This window comes from Crocodylus siamensis, chromosome 14 (assembly GCF_052110815.1).
Source record: "Crocodylus siamensis isolate JL-2025a chromosome 14, ASM5211081v1, whole genome shotgun sequence".
Lineage (NCBI taxonomy): Eukaryota > Metazoa > Chordata > Crocodylia > Crocodylidae > Crocodylus > Crocodylus siamensis.
Genome location: NC_143408.1, coordinates 1044292 through 1066111, shown reverse-complemented (window position 1 = coordinate 1066111; position 21820 = coordinate 1044292). Strand labels below are relative to the sequence as shown.

Genomic DNA, 21820 nt, shown 5'->3' with positions numbered 1-21820 from the left:
CAGAAGTTCATATATTCCAGGTAGTGATGCTAGAAATGCTCTTAGGGATAGAGTGGTAAAACCCACTTCCCTTTTTCCTGCCTTTCCAAAAAACACCAATCCAAAGTAGAAGCTATGTAATTCTGGAATTTTCTGACCTTCTTGGTACAGGCTGTTTTTTTTTTTTTTTTTTTTAAGAAGTCCTAAGCCACTTTCTTGATGATTTTCTCATATTGTTTACTTTTGTAGCTTTCTCTGAGGACTAGCTGCCAGAAATGACGTCCACCCTAGTCCAGCATCAGAGAATAAGAACTTCAGAGGAAGGAATGCGACTTCATAAATAGCAAACCACAGCCACTAATGGGGAGCAGAGGCAGACCTGCAGGTTAACAGACTGTGCAGAAGCCCACACGTCCATGCCGCGGAGAGATTCCAACATGATTGCGACTCTAGCCTTCGCTTTCCTCCTGAGCCTCTGTTCTTTTACATCAAGTCAGATGACAAGTGTTGGAGGTAAGTAAGCTTTAATTACCTTTATGTTCTCAGACCTTTCTGCAAACCCCATTTTGCTGCCTAGAAGAGAGGAGAAAGGTGACAAGTCAGCTGCTTCTGCTGCTGCTTGAAATCTGTATTTTGACTGCAGTTTTCTTCTGCCCAACAGTGTAAACGTTTTGGTGCTGGACTATATTCCTTCTCCTGGACAGGGAAAGTTTTGCAAATTAAACCTTTTCCTCTGGCATATGAACAGGACCAAATATGTGTTGTTGTTATGCTTCTTGTAAAGGTAACAGAAGGTGTCCCTGGCAAGTAATCTTTGTTTTGCAAGTGATTAGATGAAAGACTCAGCTGACCCAGGATGCTGTGTGGCAGCTACCTGCAAATTTCTGCATGCTCTGTGCACATAAGCTTTCCCTGTGTGCTCTATCTTCTAGGAACTCAGCTCTTTCTGGGATCCATTGCAGTGGTCCACTTCTTGAGCAGGAGGTTGTTCCCTCCGTTGTTCAGATCTGGGAGACTGTGATTCACACATCCAGCAGAGCCAGACCCAAAAGCCAAGTTCCGAACAGCAGACTGGGTGTGCTGTACTTGAGAGAGCCCAGGAATACGAATAGCAAAATAAGCAGTGGCAGCCTGGGGAAGCTGCATGTGGGAACATGGCCCCTTTTGTGTGAATTTGTGTATTAAAACATTCTCCTTTGAGAAACAGCATCTTCTTAGCAGGGACGGATGAACCTGCTCGGGTCCACCAGAAGCTGACTGGAACAGTGATGCAGAGCTTGCATGGAACATTTTCTTCAAACTTAGTAATGACTTGACCCTCTCCCTGCCTATTCTCAGTCAGATGAGAAAAGTGACTTTCATCGGGTATATGGGTCTTAGTAAGATGCTTTTATGATATTTTCCAAACCAAGATATGCTGGAGAGGTTACATATATCCAGCCAGACTTCAAGGTGATTATAGAGCAAGCCTTCCAGACTTTCAGGTTCAGGGGCAACATGCTGTACAGAGGAACACAGCTGCTTCCCTCACCCCCATCCTCACCTATCTGACATCCTGTCTCTGATATTGACATTGTGCTTCAGAGGAAGATGGCTCCTTCCAGCAGTAGTGTCCCTGACCAATTGCACAGAGCTGCACGTGGAAGGGAGATACACCTACTGCATTCTTTCTACTGCTGCATCTCCACTGCAGCCACAAGCAACTGCAGCTCACATAGATGTGCCCCAGTTAGCTTTAAATATGTTGGCTTCAGTACTGCTGGCTGGATAGCTTGCTGCTGTGTGGAGTTTTGTTCAGACTAACCACCCAAGATACATTTTGCAACCCACACTGAGCAGTACTGGGCAACAAACACACGAGCTCCAGACATCCTTGGATCCCACAGTAGACAATACCCCAAGATACCAAAAAGCACAGCTCCTTTAGAAATGCTCTGGAAAGACTATGGAGAAGAATAAGTGTGCTGCTTTCCAACTTGGCATAGGGGGAACATTGCAGATTGCAGCTTGTTCTATCTGTCTTGGGCTCTTACTTTGTTATATATAAGTGTGCCGTTCATATTTTTACAACAGGATTTAAGCCTAGCTCTAGAGCCCCCCATCTGTCTGCCCTTTCTCCCATAGGAAAGCCCAGGAAGTTGCATGAGGTTTGCAGCCTGCCTTCAAAGATGCTTAAGTCCAAGGTCTAACAGAAGAGGGTAGAGGCTGGGAAGTAGAAGAGGGAGACAGGAGGGAGAAGGGAGAATGTATGAAATGCTGGCCTAGGGATCTGTGGCTGAGAATGTCTTGCCTTTTGTTGCCCTGACTGTATTTACTTGAGAGAATTGGAAGATTACACCTGCTCTGGAACTGCTGTTTCTGAGGCTGACAGGGCCCAAAGTACTCAGGGATTTATAGATCAAAAGAGTTGCCTTGAATTTCATCCCCAAACAAAGTGGGAGCCAATGCAGGTTGCTGGGAGGCTGTGCTCAACAGGCAGCCAGTCATGTTCCCTATTAGTTTCAAGTTCTTTAAGTGTAATGGTGCAGGATGGCCCCCAGGATGTCACCTGTAGGTGACAAGGCATGAATGATTGTGCCATATCCTAAATCATATGGCATTTTCCCCAGGCAGTTGGTCTTGAGGGTTGTACTCTCAGACGGAGACACATGCTCTAGATTTTCTTTTGATGCTGGTGATGACCTAGGAGACATTTTGCACAGCTCTGTTCATTCTCCCTTGAGTTGCAGCCTGCAGTCTCTGCCTCTTTGTGGGTGGGCACATATCTATTTGCATTCCAAAAATCACTGCAAGGCAGTTTTCTATTCCAGTGGAAGCTGCTGCTGTGTGACAGGGAGAAAGCAAAGCTCCCTGTGTGACAGAAGCAGGTAAAGAGACAACTGTCACTCAGGGGCAGGGTTGGCAGTGCCCACATGCAGCAGCCCTGCTTTCTGTCCCTGGCAGCAACCCCCCGACAGCCTGCTCAATGAGCTTTCTGTGCTGCTCTTTCACATAAGCCTCCACTGCCTCAAGCTGTAAATTTGCCTCTCTCCTCCTATCCTCCTGGCCAGAAAGCCCTGCAGTGCCCAAACAGCACTAAACTGCCACATCAGTGGCTCTCCTAACCACTAGATTGTCAGGCTAACCCACGTGTTTGCTTGGGGATAAGTGTTACCTTGTGCACTGGGGTTTGGTCGGTTACCAAGAATGCTGCTCCTGCCATTCACCCACCTTAGACCATCATTCATCTTGTTTTGGGATGGGCCCAGGAAACAGTTCAGGCATCAGGCTCCCCTGACACTGAGCTCTTGTGATCCAATTCAATGGTTCTCTTTTGATTTAAAAAAACCCACATTTTCTGTTAATGTTGCTGCCCTCTGGTCCTGGCTCTGTGCTGTCCAACAGGAATGGATTCTCCTTTGAGCCTGGGCCTGGGGAGGGCTGTTCAATGGGGTATTTGGCAATGCTCAGAAAGGACAAAGTGGTAAGAACCCAGAATATACAAGCCAAGCAATAGTTGAGTAGAACATGACTAGCAGCGTTATCTGCAGGTCCTGACACTTGTGGTTTCTGTAGGAGGCGATGTTGGGCCCCAGATGCTGGCTGAGATGAGAGAGACGAACAGGGTGCTGCTGGAAGTCAGAGACTTGCTGAAGCAGCAGGTAAGTAAGAAAGGCCTTACACACTGTGCTAGAGGGACCGAGGGGGTCCTGCCTGTTATGTTGGCCAGTTGAGCAGGATGCATTCTTCTTGGCTGGGGTAAAGTGGTTTAGCCACTTGTGGAGAAGAAGGATATGCTGCTGGCCCCACTACTGGCTCTGAGCACCCCTGCCTTGTATGTGGGCTGATACAGGCACGTGCTCTGCTGCCTGTGCCCACGTCTTTTGAAAATTAACTGAATTGGAGAGCGACTCTTTTATTCAAATAGACACGCACACAGCTGGGCATGCGCGAGTGGAACAACCAAGTCACTTTTTCCTTGGTTTTGTGGGCTTGTGCAATGAGCGAACAGGCCAGGCTTGGAAGAGATGGGAGCTCTTTCAATACCCCTAGTAGTGTCCTAAATACAGAAGTCCTATAGGACCTACACAAGCCCTGTATTTACTGCCCTGTCTTCTCCTGTTGATCCTAAACCTCTCTGGCTCCAGAAGTTTGAGGGAGATGAGAACTTTGGGGAGTTCAGATCTGTCCCCATTTTAATGAGTTGGTCATGGTTTGTCTGGTCGGCTCTTTTCTGACTACATAGAAGTTCCATTCTCCCTCTCTCCAGGCTGTGCACTGAGGGCAGCAGGCTCTGCCTGCCAGATACAGGAATGGCAGCCAGGCCTCTGTGCCAGTGCAAACTGGGCAGCCTCTGATCTGCAAAACCATCTGTTGCATTAAGTTACTTTCACATTTCAGGCTTCTGCATAAATACCCAGTATTTACTAGGAATCAGGTCAGACACGGTTCCTGGCAGCCTGGGGTGATGCTTTCCAGCATCCCCTTCCAGCTTAGCACTGCCTCTCTTGGCAGGTTTTCCTATTTGTTCTCTCATTCCCTGCTCCCCACTTTTTTGCCCTGGTTTCTTTCTCAAACAGTGTCTAGCCTTTTAAAAAGACCCTCCCTGCTGATGGAGTCATGTACATGCTTGGAGAGCCACGGTGGAAGCTTGTGCAGATGTGCCCTTAATTTCTTTAACACGCACAAAGATTTTTGTAGCTTAATTTTCCATGATCCAGCTTTGCAGAGGTTGGCAGTGAAGGGCGGCAATGAGAGTAGTAAAAACTGGCCATTTCAGGCCCATGAATCGACGGCATAAAGCAGTTTGTAGATGAACTAGAGATGGGGCTGATTAGCTGTGTTCCATTCATGACCCAAACTTCCTCCATTTCCTCCCCCAAACTTGTGATATTTTAGAATAGGGACTTTGCTTTAGATCTGTGTCTGGGTTAGCTTAAGTTAACACACATTAAACTAAATTTTGTGTGACCCCAGGTAAACAATGAATGGAGGAAGTGTTTATTATAAAATTAGAACCTGCCTTGGTACCTGGGAGTCGTGGAGGAAGCATAGACAGATGATTCTGTGTAGGTGCCCCACAAAAGGAACTACCAGTGAAGAGAACATGAGGTGTGCAGGGTGCTGAAGGGCAGCAAGGTAATTGTTCCTGAGCAGGGCTGTGGATTTCCAGTCCTTCCCTGGCACATCTGCTGCCTGTAGAACAACAGAAATCAGAGCTGAAATGACCTAGCCAGCCAGTTTGGTTTGTGTAGCAGATTCCCCATGACCAGATAAGATGCTTCAAAAGTGTTAAACCTGCCAGCACTAAGTGCAAAGTCGCATCTGGAAAACATGCTGGCCAACTGTGTTTCCAAGTGCAAGCTAGCTTTCTAGTCTGGATGGGGCCAGATAAAATATGCGTTGTGCACAGAACCTAGAGTTGTACCTCATGTACTGTTCACTTCTAGCTTGTGTTAGCTTAGGTGGGAGCCACACTCGGTATCCAGCTAAATATTGATTCCTGCTCCCTTCTAGATCAAGGAGATAACATTCCTGAAGAACACAGTCATGGAGTGTGATGCCTGTGGTGAGTGTTGCATGTTTAAATGCCTCGTGTCTGACTGTACACTTCCTGTCTTGCACATTTGTTGGACTTGACAGTAAAACACCATGTTATGCAGTCCCCATCAAGTTGGCTTGCACCACATTCACTAGAAGAGTCATAGGGTAATCTCTGGTCTTGGTATTGCTGCTCTTAACACACTTCAAATATTTGTAGGGCTTTCCAGTTCATTCCTACAGCCCAGGAAGCAGCCAAGACTCTTATTGCTATTATAGGTGGGTAAAACATTCAAAGTAATGGCTTCCTAAGGTCCTGCAGTGAGCCTGTGTTCTCAGGGCCAGCACATGGGAGTTTCTGGATCCCAGATCTGTGTTCAGGCTGCTAGCTCAGGTCCGTCCTAGCCTGTTGGCTCTTTAGTAATTGAAGGCAGATCATTTATGTGAGGGGGGTAGGATGAGGGTGAGAACCACTCACTTAAGCTTCATTCTCTCTGAAGCACTGGTCTTGTCTACACAAATTTACACTGGTTTGATTGAACTGGTGTAGAACTATGTGCAGACACTCTTACTTTGGGTTAGGTCAAACACGTTCCTCTCTAACATAAGATAAATGGTTGCCTGTAGAAAGACACAAGTATCCACACGGCCTTTTGTGTGAAAATCTCACTGGAGGCAAACCCAGTGACATGGCGTGAGGTCAGGCCCCAAAACAGAGTAGTCTTCTAGGTCCATGTTGCCCAGGTCTATTCCACCTTGAACTCTCCTTCCCTCTCTCCTCCCCCTCTTCCCCTATTTCATTGGAGAGCTATTTGGTTGCTTACCCAGCAACCAGAGTCCAGTTATTAGGTTGCTCAGCTGTTCATAAACTCCATTTTGTAACAGCCTGAGGCTGTGCCACACTCCAGTTTTCTGGGGGATCTTTACATTCTCAGGTGCGGAAAGCTGCCCAGCCACAAGTCTGCTAACAACCAAGGCATGTGTTAGAATTGCCCAGGAATGCATGGCTGGGTGTGTCTGGCTGGTTGGGTTTGGCTGCTCTTGAGCTGTGAAAGAAATGGAACATCACCCCCAAGAGGCATGCTCTGCCAGTTCCTACATGGTCCACTTACCACCACCCAAACCAGGGGGCTAATTGCAGGGGATTCAGGAAAGAGTGCCATCACATTTCACCTAACTGTCGCATCCTCTGCTGTCTGGTAACTTGTGCTGTGGGCTGAGACTCACTTCTGGTATATCTGGCATAAGACTGCACAGCTCCTGGAGATGCTGTGTTGTTTGCCGGCACATCCAAAGGATAGAGCAGTAACTGTTTCCACATTTGGAGAGGTTGTTCGTCTGCTGGAAAAGCGATTAGCCAAAGCCTCTGGGATCTGCAGAACAGAATTGCAGTCACCCACAGCAATTGTTTTAATAACTTGCTCGTAAAACTGTCTTGAACTCTCTCTCTCTCACTTGATCTCTGCCTTCTCCACTTGTTGTTCTGTTTTATGGAGGTTCTTATACCACACTCATCACCACTGCATCAGAGCCTGTTCCAGTGGTGCATGGAGCAATGTGACTAACATCTGTCATGTGTTGTTTGTTTTTTCATCCTCTTCCTAGGGAAAGAGGTGAGCAGTGGAGTGTCTTGTTGTGGAGGGGCTTCAGTTACCTATTTAACGTATGCATTAGGCATTGATATGGAGGGAACCAAAGCTGGAGGAGCCTGCCTGGCACTTGCACAAGGGGGTCTTGCTGTGGTCCCATGTTCTTGAGGGAGTTAATTGCACAGTCCTTGGCCCACCTCCAGAAGAGGCCCCTCTTCTACACAAACTAGCTTTACCCTTCTTGGAAAGTTCTGTAGTGCCAGAGGAGCACAGCTGTTCATGACACATTTCAGCCTGCAGCATCAGGCTCTATTAGGTGTTCTGGGCTCAGGCCATGGAGCATCTCCAAGGACCCAGACCTTGAACTTTTGGAAATTCCCTGGGTGATCAATGCTGAGCACAAAGGACAGGTTTCATGTACTTGCAGCAGCTTGGGCAGATTCTGCACTACTTGGAATTTCCTGGAGCACTGAAGGCCCTGTGCCTAGGTATCTCACACTCCTCTATTGCCACTGAAAAGTGATGAGGCTGTGAGTGGCTGAGGCAGACCCTAGTTTGCCAGCCTGCAGTGAGGTCTCCCAGCCAAACAAAGGTGATCTAGTCTCCCTAAGTTGTCAGGAAATCCAAGAGGTCTTCTAAGCTATGAAGTGACACAGCTAATTGAGGGCATGTACCTTCTTTTGCAGAGGCTGGGAGCTCCTGAAAGCTTCTCTCTGCACAGCTCTTTTTCACATGGGGGAGAGAGGGATTATTTTGCATTCCTGGGGTATCCTCAGGGCTTCCAGAGCACCAAAGAGAGGGCTGTACACCAGTGCTACACCTGCTCTGCAAGACAGAATGGGTCATGGCTCTCTTGGGCTAACCTTTAAGCTGCCAGATAGGCCCTAATCTAGCAGTATTTGAGCCCATCACCAGGGCTGGTTCTGGAGGCTTTATGGCCCTATAAGAGTTTATCCATTTGCTTCTTGCTGCTGGGATAAATACGGGCTGATAGGCCACTGAGGACAGTGATGTGATTAAGGGCACTAGGTGAGATGTTAGGACTCCTGGTTGTATTTTCCATTCTTGCCATTGCTCTTGGGCCTCTGTCAAGCTGCTGTAATGTGGGGATGTCACCTCTCAGCCTCCCAGAGGGTTGTAGAGGCAGTTCATTATTTGTGAAGCACTTTGAAGCCCCCCTGCCCTGCCCCCTAACTAGATGGGACTGAAGAAGGATAAGTATGGCAAGAGCTGTTCTAACGTGCCTGTGCTCCCCAGGCATGCACACAGAGGTGACTGGCCCAGGGATCAGCATGACGGCATTCAACAGATGCATGCCAAACCCTTGTTTCCCCGGCGTTACCTGTACCCAGACCAGCACCGAACCTGGCTTCCGCTGTGGAGGCTGCCCTCCAGGATATACAGGCAATGGGACACATTGCACAGACATCAATGAGGTACAGACCCCCTGTGGTGACCAAATGGGAGCTACAAAAGGGTGAAGCTAACTCCTCTATGGAGCACTGTAATGGAGGGTCCCAGTGTCATGAAACAAGCCAGAGTCCCTATGGTGCCAGTGGAGTGGGACCTGTATCTAACCCCCCGTTTCCTCCATGGTGGGGGGTTTCTAAGTGAAGACTGGGCGTCTTTTCTGCAAGAGATTCTTACAGTCAAACAGAAGCCCTAGGTTTGATGCAGGTGGTGTTGGGTGAGGGCCTCTGGCATGATCTGTGCTGGAGATGAGACTGGAGAACCAACAGTCCTTTCCTATCTTAACATCTAGGGAATGAATGGAATGAAAATGGCCTTGTAGAAAGGGCTTGAATCTGTGTACTCTGCATGCAGTGAAGCCATCATTGCTGGCCCCCTCTGGATGCTTAAAAGGAGCCCAAGGTTTCCATCATCTCTATGCAGCCTCTAGTAGGCAGCGCTCTCAGTTAGCCTTCAGGAGTGAGGGGTTAAGTTAGCACAGGCTTGTTCTCTCCATGGCTGCATTTTTCTAGGGGAAATGTTCAGTCGTTGAGGTTCCTGCATGTCGCTGGGGTATAATGCTGCTGTAGCCTGTGCATAAGAACGTGATTGACATGACAGTGAGGGAAATGATACTCTTTGCTTAACCTTTGGGACTGGAGTCCTTGCAAACTCCTGTGGAAAGGGCAGGGACCTCTCTGTATGGTAAGTGAACTGCTGGGAAATGAGAGCCAAGGGCAGTGCACCAGAAGGTCTGGCACTTTGGCTTCAGTGACACTGCTAAGCAGCAGGATTTCAGGTAACAGATGGTGCCTTAGGGGAAACCAAATGAGAGACTCAAAAGGCAGTTTGCTTTTTTGTTGGCACCTGTGTGCAACCTGAGGGAGCTGTGCTCTCCCCTCACAAATAAATTTAGAATTTCTAGTCCCTCTAACCAGTGGGGTTTACTCTCCTTGCACTGCTCCTTCACATTCTACCTGGGGAGCAACTGGCTTGCAGCTGAGATGAGTGATTCAGCACTCTCCTTCCTTCTCACAGTGCTCTGTCAATCCCTGCTTCGCCAAAGTCCGCTGCACCAACACAGCACCTGGCTACCGTTGTGACCCCTGCCCTCCTGGCTACTCTGGGCAACCTGTGGAAGGGGTTGGACTACCCTTTGCCAGAGCCAACAGACAGGTAACTCCCAGCGAAACTACTCCAGTGGTAACCATTAACCCTTTGCACTGTCACCCAGTGGTCTCAAGCCCCAGGCAAATGTCAGTTCAGTTTCTCAAAGCCCTGAGGTGGAGGTGAATCGTCCATGCCTTTCTAGAGCTGAGGGCACCAAAGCACAGAAAGCAATGCCTTGCCCAAGGTGTGCAGCAAGTCAGTGGCACAGTGACTCATTCCTGCTGCTCAGCACTGAGACTTGCCCGCTCCCTGCCTGACTTGACAGAACCAAGGGCCAGACAATAAGCACTCATACCCCTGGCAAGAAGCCCAGCCCGAGGACCCCAGCACTATGCTGTGCAGTGGTGGGGCGGTGGGATGCCTAGTGCCTGGCATCCCAACCAGCCCTGTTGGGATGTATAAGGCATCTACAGAGGACATGAGGGCGCAGCAGGAGGCTGAGAGCCATCAGCTGGCTCAGGGGAAGCATCCTCTGCCTTTTCCTCCTCCAGTGACTGATACGTCTTGTCGTGAGACTGCCCCAACAAGCCACCCTTAAATAAAACTGCTGCCTGGCTGGAGAGCTGCAGTGGCAGAGATCGTTCAACACTTCCCATAGCCTGGGGGACTCCTCAAGGGATTGACCCCCAGAGGGGGATCATGAAGCAGCAGCAGCAGGTCCTTCTGGGGCTCAGCCAGAGGGGAATGCTGAGCTGCATGGGCCCTGGGGGGTGTTAAGCAGGACTGTGAGTCACTGTATATATCTGTTCTATACCCCTCCCACTTCCTCCTCGCTGCACAGGTTTGCACTGACATCAATGAGTGCGAGACGCCTGGCACCACCACCTGCGTCCCCAACTCCATCTGCATTAATACCCGGGTGAGTACTGCCAGCTGGCCTAGCCCGGGCCTGACACCCCAGCACCTGGAAGTAGCTTTCTCACAGCTGGGGCACAGCAGACACCAGCTGCTTGAGGGGTTCAGACACCGCTTTCCCTGTACCCATGTGATAGCTTCTGCTTGCTGCTCTTCTTGTAGGGATCCTACAAGTGTGGAGCTTGTAAGCCTGGCTTCATCGGGGACCAAGTCACTGGGTGCAGAAGCCAGACACAGAGACGTTGTCCTAACGGGGAACTCAGCCCATGCCATGAGAAGGCTGAGTGCATCGTTGAGCGCGATGGGAGCATCTCTTGTGTGGTAAGACCCAGACCTCCCTTGGTTCACACAGCAGGGTCAGTTTTGACTTTTTAGCCTCAAACCAGTTTCAAGAATCCCTTGGCTCACATCTGTCACTGCCCCCTTCTGGTCATCATGTGTCACTCACTCAGGGCTGTACCAGTCTCTCAAACCTAAGCATGTGATCCCCAGGGGTGTGCAGCAGACTTCTACCGGAAGGGGAAGAGGAACTAGAAATAGAGAAGAAAGGAACAACTCCTCCATCTGTTTTGGTTTGCTGGCAATGTTACCATGAGTTTCCAGTGACAAAATGTGACTCTTTGTTCTCTGTAACACTGAATTAGAGGGGTACACAGAGAACACAAGAAAGGGGCACATGACCCCAAAAGCTTGAGAACCACTGCTCTGTGCCAGTTCTTTCCTCTTTAATGCTCTACTCTGTGGCTAGCTGCCCACGGAGCAGAGAGTGGCAGGTTGCCTTCCTGAGCCTGAGTGCATACTCTGAGCTGTGTGCTTCTCTAGCTCTGCAGAGTTACAGAGGCATTGAAAGGAGGCATGATCCGTGTTCAAATGGGCGCTACAGTCTGGCACCCTGCATTAGGCATTATGTGTGCATTATGACAGGGGAAGGCCTTTGCTGCTGTATTTCTCACTTACACCTCGGGCTCCCGCCAAGAGCACAGGTCTGAACTAATGCCTTGTGGCAGTGTAATTGTGCCTTCAAGTGGATGTTTTGCCAATAGACTGCAGAGCTGGAGAACAGAGGAGTTCATTGCGTACAGTCCCACAGCGTGGAGGCACATGTTCAGCAGAGCAGGAGGTGGCCAATCTGGGGCTTGCCACAGCCTCACTCCCTGGCTCTGCTGTCTTGCAGTGCATTGTAGGGTGGGCAGGGAATGGCTACATCTGCGGGAAGGACACCGACATCGATGGGTTCCCTGATGAGAAGCTGCGCTGCACAGACCGCAAGTGCCGTAAGGTAGGACACCACCTTGACCTGCTCAGCAAGGAACTGGGCAGTATCAGCAAAACAGGGCAGTGTGGAGCATGAGCCTGGCACAGAGGCTGATCAGACAGGTCATGTCCTCTTGCACACACTTTGGGTACCAGGTCCCCAGCTGGCTAAAATGGTCCTGGCCACAAGGACACCCCCACCCTTCCCAGGTCCTCTACGGTTGGCCTGAAAGGGCCCAAGGGCTGGCCCCTGCCTTGCCAAGCACCATGTGGGTGGAGGGTGTGGTCAAAACACTAGCAGGTCCTGGGACCTAACAGCTGTGTCTCCTGCAGGACAACTGCCTGACTGTCCCCAACTCTGGCCAGGAGGATGCAGACAGGGATGGCATTGGTGATGCATGCGATGATGACGCGGATGGAGACGGGATATTAAATACTGAGGTTTGGACTTTGATGCTTCCCCCCAAAAAACCTCCATCCCTCCTGGGGGCGGGCCCCATTGCAGCCACCTTTGTCATCAGGGACCAGGGACATGAGAGGTCCCAGCTTACTGTGCTCCATCGCTAGCCACAGTTTGGGACCCAACCTGTCACAGACTCATCTCTGACATGGGTGGTGTGGCTGGCTCTGGTCAGGCCCCTGGCAGCTGGGTGGACTCTATGGAACCCCACTTGAACCTGAACTGCACCAGCTATGTTGGACTGTGGGCTTCAGTTGTACCCTGGGGAACCTCCTGCCCTGTATAATGGGGCCAGAACTCCTCCCTCCCTACTGAAATGCTCCAGGGAGGGACTGGGAAGGCAGAGATTCAGACTGTGAGTGGAGGGTAGGGAAGAGCAGGGTATTCCCATCTCTTTCCAGTGCTAGGCCTGAGGTGTACTGGTGTCCTTCTGGGTAGGTGCTGCCTCAGGCTCTTGCTGGTGCAGCTGAACTGGCTGCTGTACTGTCATGGCCTGTGCCCTCATCAAGGGGACCATCCCCAGTGCCAGCACCGGGCTCAGACCAGTCAGAATAGGGTGCTCTAAGCAGCCCTCTCTATCCTCGTGGCCCTCTGTCCTGCTCCCTGCTGCCATGCCCAGTTTCATCAGGCTGCCCTCATCCTCACCTCTCTCCTTCCCCTTGGCAGGACAACTGTGTCTTTGTGCGCAATACAGACCAGCGCAACGCAGACAAGGACAGCTTTGGTGATGTCTGTGACAACTGCCGGAACGTGAAGAACAACGACCAGAGGGACATTGATGGTGATGGGAAGGGCGACGAGTGCGATGACGACATGGATGGAGACAGTAAGAGTCGAGTGGGAATGGGGGTGGGTGCATCCTGAAGGAAGTGCCACAGCGCTAGTGTAACTGCAGCACCTTGGGCTGGCCCAGTCCCTCAGCCACAGGCAGAGTGGAGACCTGCAGCTGTGCAGGAAAAGCACTCATTTCAGAGTGGCTAAAGCAGCAGGGCCTGGAGTTCTCCATCAGGAGGGAAGCCAGGGGCCTTCATGGTCTGGCTCTCACTACACGTAAGTGACAGAGCCTGGTGGCTGGCACAAAGAACTGGTGCCTTCTCCTTGCCCAGCCTGAGCTACAGCTGCCTCCTAAGGGAAATGAGACTGCTGGGCATGCTGACCTCATTGTGACTGACGGTACTCAGCTCATGGAGCAGGGTTCACTTCCAGCTTTCCTGATGAGAAAGTGGAGAAACAGCCAGGGAGTTCTGAGTGACTGGGCCGGGGCAGCAGGTGTCAGGGCTGCACCCCAGGAAGTGGTTGGTCTGGTTGTAGAAGCTGTCTGCACACTGTCTCTGTCTGCTACACATGTGCACAGACATCACCTGGCTCCAGCCTGCAATAATGGAAATCCAGCAGCAGACTCTTCCCGAGCATCTGGTGCCACGGGAGAGTTGCTGCTTCCTGCTTCTGCTTCTGGCTGGCACAGAGGCGGTAGCAAATGGCACAATGGGAGGAGTGAGGTTGAGCAGGTTTCTGATTAGCTCATTCCTCATCTGTCTCAGGCCTTGGGAAATGCTGTCTGCATCTCCCAAGTCAAACAGCCGAGAGGCAATAAGACAAGCCAAGGCTAATCCACGAAGTCTGTTGGGGAGCCGAAAACCCACTGCAGTCGTGCATGTTTCCCCCCACTACGCCTGACCCCTCTTTAGACAGTTGTTCCCAGACAGCTCACAGCTCTTGTGCTGCCCAGCCCTGACTCGCTGCAATTCTCCTAAGCCTTATTAGCACAGATGTGGCTAGGGACCTTAACGGGGTGACACATCAAACACATTTGTACAGGACTCTTGCCCTGGCAACTGGTTGCAGCCCTTTCCCCAGTGTGAGCTCCATCTCAACAGCCACGCCGTGGAAACTTTCCCTCCCTTTCTGCAGTGGCTCTGTAGCAGGACCACAGGAAGACACGTCCAGCAACCATTAAGCCTTGGTGGGATAGCGCTGCCTGCCTCCTGCCTCTTATACACAGAGGAAATGGACTGGTTCCCTTTCAAGGTGCTTGGTAAAGGCCTCTAGGCTTGTCTCAGCAACAGAAAGCCTGGACACATGTGGAAGGAGAGCCAGCACCACATGCCCCCAGCTCCTATGAAGCAGGCCTGCTAGTTGGTGGCTAGGTAAAGGTGGAAGAACCCAACCATCCTACACAGGACCTGAGAGCAGCTTGCATGCTGGTGAAGGGTCCTGGCCAGGCTGCCAGAAGGTCTGCGCCAGTGTTAATGTGCAGACACAAAGGTTTCCAGTGTTGGAGCTGCAGAAACAGGGGAAGGTCTAGTGGAGATGTGGCCCACCTGGGTGCTTGCAGCACGTAACTGTGGGAATTGCTCTGGCCTTTGGGCAGATGTAAGAAGCCGCTCTAAGCTGCTGAGTCCTGGCCACACTCATGTGCTTTCACCTCTAGGCTGTGTGAGGGCGGGCAGCCTTCTTCCATGCGCAAGAAGCCCCAGTACTTCAGTGGTTGTCTCAGGCCCCTGACTCCCTTTCAGCCTGTGCATGCTTGCCCCAAGCCCTCAGAAGTCTGTGGAAGGGACTGCTGCTCTGTGGGTATGTGCTTTGGGCGCCAAACCACTGCAGGGCTCTGGGTTCCTCCCTGATGATGTAGCTCCTGAAAGGATGAAAGTCAGTGAGTACACAGCAGGTACACAGGTGGATTCACACAAGCGCAGGCACTAACTGAAGCCAATGTGTTATGGAACAGTGAGCCATTGCCCTGTAGCCACCGTGTGTGCGCTAGCTGCCTTCAGAGGCAGTACTGGCTAGAAGGGCTCACTGTACATCTCTTGCAGCAATCAAGAATGCAGTGGACAACTGTAAGAAGATCCCTAATCCTGATCAGAAGGACAGTGATGGGGATGGCATAGGCGATGTGTGTGACAGCTGCCCAACCATCAGCAATCCAGACCAGGTAGAGTCAATACATCCTTGGCCTTGAATGACTAGGTGTAGTGAAAGCCTGTCCCTTGCGCTGCAGGCAGGCTGACCCATACAAGTCTACAAATGCCTCCTAATGCAAGTATCTTGGCTACACAGTTTATGGTGATGGGGGATTGTTCCCAGGCTTTCCCTTTAGCTTGCTCCTTTGGCGTTTTGGCTAGAGGCAAATGGGACTAGGGGACATCTGAACTCCAAGATCTCCGGGCTTGGGGCTTACACGTAGGTTGGGGGTGCCTGCAGCATGTTTACACTGTCTGTCACTGTCTTGTTTCACCAGAAAGATACAGACCATGACCTTGTGGGAGATGTCTGTGACACCAACCAGGACCAGTAAGTACTAGCTGCACAGCTGCTGGTTTAGGCTGCGTGGAGTGAGAGGTTCAGGTATGCTCGGTACCTAGCAACAGCTGCACTTAACTAGATGCTGCCCACTTTTGCCTCGCACCGGGGGCTTTAAAACCTATGCTGGGGCAAGTTACAAGGTGAGGTTCAGGGTGGGCAAAACCACCACCTGCTGTGTGCTGTCTTGGGGGGACGCAGAGCAAGGGGGTGGGGAAGTACAGCATGCTTTATTGCAAAAGGCCCACACTGCAGCCTGCCTACCTTGCCGTGTGGAAGCAGGGACCCTTTCTGTGTGCTCTCCCCCTGAAGTGTGTGCCAGCTCCTGATCTGCTCATGCAGCCTTTTCTCTCTGCCAGAGATGGGGACGGCCACCAGGACTCACGAGACAACTGCCCCACGGTGCCCAACAGCTCCCAGCAGGACACCGATGGCGATGGGGTTGGAGATGAGTGTGATGATGACGACGACAATGACGGCATCCCTGATACCAAACCTCCGGGCCCCGACAACTGCCGGCTGGTCCCCAACCCTGGCCAAGAGGATACAGATGGTGAGGGAATAAAGACAGTGTTCGCCCCTGTGACTTGCCTAGCCCCAGCTTTCAGTCACACCCTAATGTCAGCTGCAAGGATGATTACCTCCATACCTGAGCCCAGGGCCCTGTCAGGAGCTATTTGGTGCTGCCCCTACAGCCACTGCCAGCAGCTCCTGCAGTTAGTACATTTCCAGGTGTGAGCCTCCTCTGTTAACTGCATCCCCACGAGCAAGAGAGGAGGGAATGTGTTGGGATTCCCATGTAACCACCTCATAGGAGGGGTGCTGAGCTCCTCGCAGAGGGCTCGTCCCTGGGGGGCATAGACACAGCCTCTAACAACTCTGGCTGAGCGCTAGCTGAGTGCCAAGCACCTTGTCAGCCCCTCTCCTGCATCCCTTCCAGGTGATGGCGTTGGGAACCTGTGTGAAGATGACTTTGACAGTGACAGGGTGATTGACAGAATCGACGTGTGCCCAGAGAACGCGGAGGTGACGCTGACAGACTTCAGGGCTTTCCAGACTGTCGTGTTGGACCCAGAGGGTGATGCACAGATTGACCCCAACTGGATCGTCCTCAATCAGGTAGGAGACAGACTGTCAGAGGGGGGATGGGGGCCAGCTGCACCTCTTCATGGACAAGCCAGTGTGGCAGCCCTTGCTGAGCCTCTTGGCTTCAACCTTTACTGGCTGACACTGCTGCCCTTGCCCCTGCCCTGAGGGCCTTCAGCTAAGGGCGTTGCAGTACACAGAGGACTTGTGTCGGAAGCTGGCTGCATGTTGAGGTGCTCTGTGAACTCCCTTTGTCCTCTCTGCAGCAGGGCCTGCTGCTGGCCCAGGTGGAGGGAGGCACGCTTGCGCATCCTTTCTCCTGGACGAACAAATGCAGCCTTACAAGCCGTGGTGCTAACAGGTCATCCTTTGCATTTCACAGGGCATGGAAATTGTCCAGACCATGAACAGCGATCCTGGCTTGGCTGTAGGTGAGACACCTCGTGGCTTGTTAAAAAGGGCACATTTCCTTTTCTAGCACAGCTGTAAAGAGTGTTTGGGAGACTTGTTCAAATGGTTCAACTATCTTCCTCCTTCAGTGAAAGGAGCTCTTGTCTTACCAGGGAACTGGGGGTAGAGGCAGAGGAGGGTTTTGCACCTAGGCTGTTCAGCAGCTTGCATGTTCTGCTAAGCTATGTGAAGGCCTGCTCTGCCCTCCAAAGTGTGGCTGATGGAGCTATGGCAGTTGTGGGGTGTGAAAGGTGTTGGCCCTCCCTGCCACAACCGGCTTTGGGCAGGCTGGCTTCCATCTATCTGGGGTGAGGTCACCGTGCAGGGTGCAACACTCCCCTGCCAACACTGCTGCAGCTCAGATGAGCTGCAAGGGTCTAGTCCGAAGCTGAAGTCCAACATGGGGAGAGACAGAGGGACGGGCCCAGTGGGTCTGGCTCCCTGGAGGGAACACTCAGCAGCAACAGGATGGATGGCGCTCCAGGGTAGTCATGCAGGCTCGGTACTCGAGTGATGTGTTTGCTCTCCATTGCTTAAGGTTACACTGCATTCAATGGTGTGGATTTTGAGGGCACCTTCCATGTCAACACTGCTACGGATGACGACTATGCTGGCTTTATATTCGGCTATCAGGACAGCGCCAGCTTCTATGTTGTCATGTGGAAGCAGATGGAGCAGACCTACTGGCAGGCGAACCCCTTCCGAGCAGTAGCTGAGCCTGGCATTCAGCTGAAGGTAATAAGACTGCTGCAGGGAAAGAGCCGAGGGTGGCAGGGTGTGTATGGGGCAAAAATAGTACCGGGGGGCGGGATTTCTGCCTTGTTTCAACACCAAGCAGGCCTGTGTAGTGCACAAACGTAGCTGCTTGGTCTCCCCCCCTGACCAAGACCACCTCTCTTCCCACAGGCTGTGAAGTCTAAAACGGGCCCGGGCGAGTATCTCCGCAATTCCCTGTGGCACACAGGAGACACCGCTGACCAGGTCAAACTGCTGTGGAAAGACCCTCGCAACGTTGGCTGGAAGGACAAGACCTCTTACCGCTGGTTCCTCCAGCACCGGCCCCAAGTTGGCTACATCAGGTAAGGGGCAGGATTTGCTCTGTGCCCCTTCCAAGAGGACCTGGAATCTGCCCCAAATATTTCAAGCGTAGTTGAAACAGTGGTGAGATCCCAACACTGTGCTCCTCCCCTTGTTCACACCATGGCAGGAAGGAGAACCCTCCTCCTTGGAGAAAGGCCAGACCTAGTGACACCCAACCCCTCTGTCCCTTTTCAGAGCTCGCTTCTACGAAGGCCCTGACCTGGTAGCAGACACCGGTGTGGTTCTTGATACAACCATGCGAGGGGGTCGCTTGGGTGTCTTCTGCTTCTCCCAGGAGAACATCATCTGGTCAAACCTGCGCTACCGTTGCAATGGTGAGTACTCCACACGTCAGCACAGAGAACAGCTTGCTCCTGGCATGTAGAGGCCTGTGTGTCTGGGGTAGCAGTGGTCCCTGCTCTCCTGACAGACTGAACACCCGACCTGCATTTTGTACTTAAAGGCGCATCAGGATGCAACCCTTCCCCCTCGCCCCCAGCCTCCCTTACAGGAAGGGTCACCTGTCTGCACTCCAGACCTCCCCTCCAGAGTCAGCGAGTCCCTCAGCTAGATGCAGCCTTGGCCACTGCTGAGATGCAGACAGCACCACGGGGACTTTCTGGGGTACTGACGCTGCGGAAGGTTTAGAGGTAGAACAGTCACTTCCCTGGAGGTTGGTTAGGACAATACGGGCAGTGCCCCTGCGCCCGGCAGCACCTTCTCTTGGGTTTGAAGCTGACTCCTGCTATTTAAATGTGAATACGCAAATGCCACTGCAGGGGCACTGCAGAGATTCAGGGAGGAGATCCACAGGCTCCCCAGTGGGGGAGCCCACGCACAGCAAGTCTTGCTTTCTTCCAGTACTCGTCCATCTCCTGCTGTCACCCCCATGCAGCTGCGCCTCCAGCTCATGCCACTGCTTTCCCTTTCCACTTCCTCTGCTAATCTACTTCTCTCCCTCCCCTCCAGACACTGTTCCAGGAGATTACGAGACATTCCAGACCCAGCAAAACCAGCACAGGGTTTAAGTTTGTCCGAAACTTGCTTTAAAAAAAGTGCTCAGCTGCCAGCTCTTGCCTCTCTGATATACTGAACCAAGAACTGTAAGTACCACTGCGCTCTGCACAGCACCAGGTGTCACTGCGTAGCTGGCCTCTTCCCCACATCAGCAAATCTCTGCTATGCAAGTCTGTTGAAATTGCAGACGGGTAGAGTTCAAGCATGAACAGAAGCCAAAATGACAATGCTGGTAGCACTAGCTCTCCACCACGTGGCCACAGATGTGCCGAGGGAGGAGCTACCTGCAGTGGCTGGAACTGTGCGAGTGTGTAGTATGGATGGTTTCCTGGAATGTTCCCCCACTCAGTGGCTCTGAAGTTCCTTTCCTTCTCTGTGTTCAATCGAGTCTTACTGCCAGAAACAGGCACATGGTGGTGGGGCTAGGGGCTGCATTGCTCACAGAACATGAAACTAACTTTAAGAGGGCACCTTTGTTCTGCAATGTTTGGATAATAAATGATCTCATACTTCCCCTTGATCACTGACTGGTTGGGCTCCCTCAGTGACCGGCTGCAGACAAGGGAGCAGCCGGAGCTATTGGCACACAAGTACTTCTTCTCCAGTCCTTCTGGTACAAGGGCAGAAGAGGAACTCCCAGCTGGTGGATGGGACCACATGGGATGCCACATGTGCCAGAAGAAACCCCGCTGTCTTGCAGTGTGGAGTTCAGCTGAGGCAAGCCACTACTAGCTCAGTGTGCCAGTTACAGCTAGAGCTCCTATCGCGGTGTTAGAAAAGGGTATTAGAAATGACTATTTATGAGGAGAGGTTGAGGGAACTGGGCTGATTTAGTCTAGAGAAGACAAGACAGAGCGGGATTTAAGAGCAGCCTTCAGCTCCCTGAAGGGCTGCAATGAGGATGGAGCTGGGCTATTCTCAGCTGACAGAACAAGGGGCTTACACTGCAGCAAGGGAAGGTGAAGTTGGGTATTAGGAAAAACTCTCTCATGGGGATGGTGGTGAAGCACTGGAATAGGTTATCTAGCAAGGTGCAGTCTCTATCCTTGGAGGTGTTTAAGACCCGGGTAGACAAAGCCTTGGCTGGGGCTGGTCCTGCTTGGAGCAGGGGGGTTGGACTGGATGCGACCTCCTGAGGTCCCTTCTACCCTCATTGTCTATGATTCTGATTCTATCAGGGATCTCTCCCCAGGCCACTGTCAGCAGAGAAACTCTCCCTTTTTTTTCCCCTCCTGGCAGAGGACAAGCTGCATGGCTGTGCTCCTCTGTGGGATGCTCTAGCATTTTTCATCCCCAGGCTCATGACAAGTCCTGAACCATGGCAGATCCACCTCCCTCTCCTTGAGTCAGGCTGGGAGCTGAACTTGGTGTGAGCTCTGGTCCAAACCCCACTTTGAAGTCCCCGTGCCTCTGAGCTCCTAGCTCCAAATCTGCGCTGACTAGATCAGTTGTGCTCGGAGGGTGACAGTGCTAGTGCACCAGGATGCACGACATGCATCTATCCAGCCCAAGTCCCCCAGAGCATGCTCTACTCCATGCACAACACCATGCTTGCCATCCTGCCACTGCCCCAGGATAGTTTTGATATAGCTGAACCTCTACAGCCAGGACCAGGTCAATCCCAAGGAGGCCAAGTCCTTCACCACAGCTGCAAGTGCTGGCCATCCATCCATGGAGCATCTTAACAGAACTGCTGCTATTCATCCCTTGTCCTATTTGCCAGCTCTAATCATCAGCGTACACCAGGTTTCACTGCCCTTACCAGCTGCACCTCGCCTTTGCTGTTTGCATGAATTTCATAAAAGTTCAGCCAGACAAATCACTCGATCGTTTCACATTCTCACTTTAATGTCCACATACAGAGTGTCCAGCTGCACCATCCTCTAAGTTGCAGTTCTTTAAGGTGTGTGGTGGCCTGGCTATAAATAAGTTATTAGCTGCATCTTAGGTGGACAAAGTAGGCCAACTCACTTCACCTGTCTATCCAAGGTCATGCAAGCACCCAGGAGAGCAAACCCGAGATCTCTGCCTCACAGACTTGTTCCATCTATAATCTCACCCTTCCTCTGGCACTCCTGCAGAGCCGTCAGGGCTCTGCTTTTCTGCACATCACCCACAATGATTGCTGAACTGCAGCACAGTGGTCCCAGGGGCCTACATGGTGCTAACAGCCAGGAAAGCCCCAGTGACTGCTCATTCAACTCCACCTTCCAGGGTGCCAGGCTGTGAGGGCTGGCAGGGATCACCTGAAAGCAGCTGTCTTTCACAGCTGCTGATCCCAACAGATCACAGCGCAAACAGGGTACATCAGGAAGTGCAGAAATGTGCTTCTACTGAAACTGCAAGAGGAAAATCCAGCGCAGCACTTACCAAATCCAGCGCTTGGCCAAGACCTCAGCACAAACACGTCAGGATTACAGAGAGCCCCACAACTGGCAGGGGCCACCCATCGTCACGACAGGCTGACAGGAGTAATCCTGTCACATGGGGGCTTCTGAATTGGGGGCAACTCCAGAAGCAGCATTAAAGGGGGGCTCCAAAGTCTTTCCCATGTTTGAACCTTCCAGATAACGAGTCTGCACATTTCCTGCCCGAACTGAGTCAAGCC

At 51.8% G+C, this 21820-nt stretch overlaps 1 protein-coding gene across 1 annotated transcript; it reads left to right on the top strand.

The window, feature by feature from the left end:
• Nucleotides 1-251: 251 nt before the first annotated feature.
• Nucleotides 252-21819, top strand: COMP (cartilage oligomeric matrix protein). The gene is made up of 19 exons (XM_090027393.1): nucleotides 252-492; nucleotides 3535-3620; nucleotides 5476-5527; nucleotides 8346-8524; nucleotides 9576-9713; nucleotides 10489-10566; nucleotides 10725-10883; nucleotides 11737-11841; nucleotides 12150-12257; nucleotides 12943-13102; nucleotides 15093-15211; nucleotides 15518-15570; nucleotides 15939-16132; nucleotides 16520-16698; nucleotides 17048-17096; nucleotides 17654-17850; nucleotides 18022-18194; nucleotides 18391-18530; nucleotides 19165-21819. The coding sequence occupies exons 1-19, from the start codon at nucleotides 396-398 to the stop codon at nucleotides 19221-19223; spliced, it is 2325 nt and encodes a 774-aa protein (XP_089883519.1). The 5' UTR covers nucleotides 252-395; the 3' UTR covers nucleotides 19224-21819.
• The last annotated feature ends 1 nt before the right edge of the window (nucleotide 21820 follows it).

Excerpts from the sequence above, each read along its gene's own strand:
- COMP (XM_090027393.1), top strand. The coding sequence starts at position 396 with ATGCCGCGGAGAGATTCCAACATGATTGCGACTCTAGCCTTCGCTTTC. Across the intron at positions 17,097-17,653 it reads CGATCCTGGCTTGGCTGTAG|GTTACACTGCATTCAATGGT; the intron begins GTGAGACACCTC and ends CCATTGCTTAAG. Across the intron at positions 17,851-18,021 it reads AGCCTGGCATTCAGCTGAAG|GCTGTGAAGTCTAAAACGGG; the intron begins GTAATAAGACTG and ends CTCTTCCCACAG.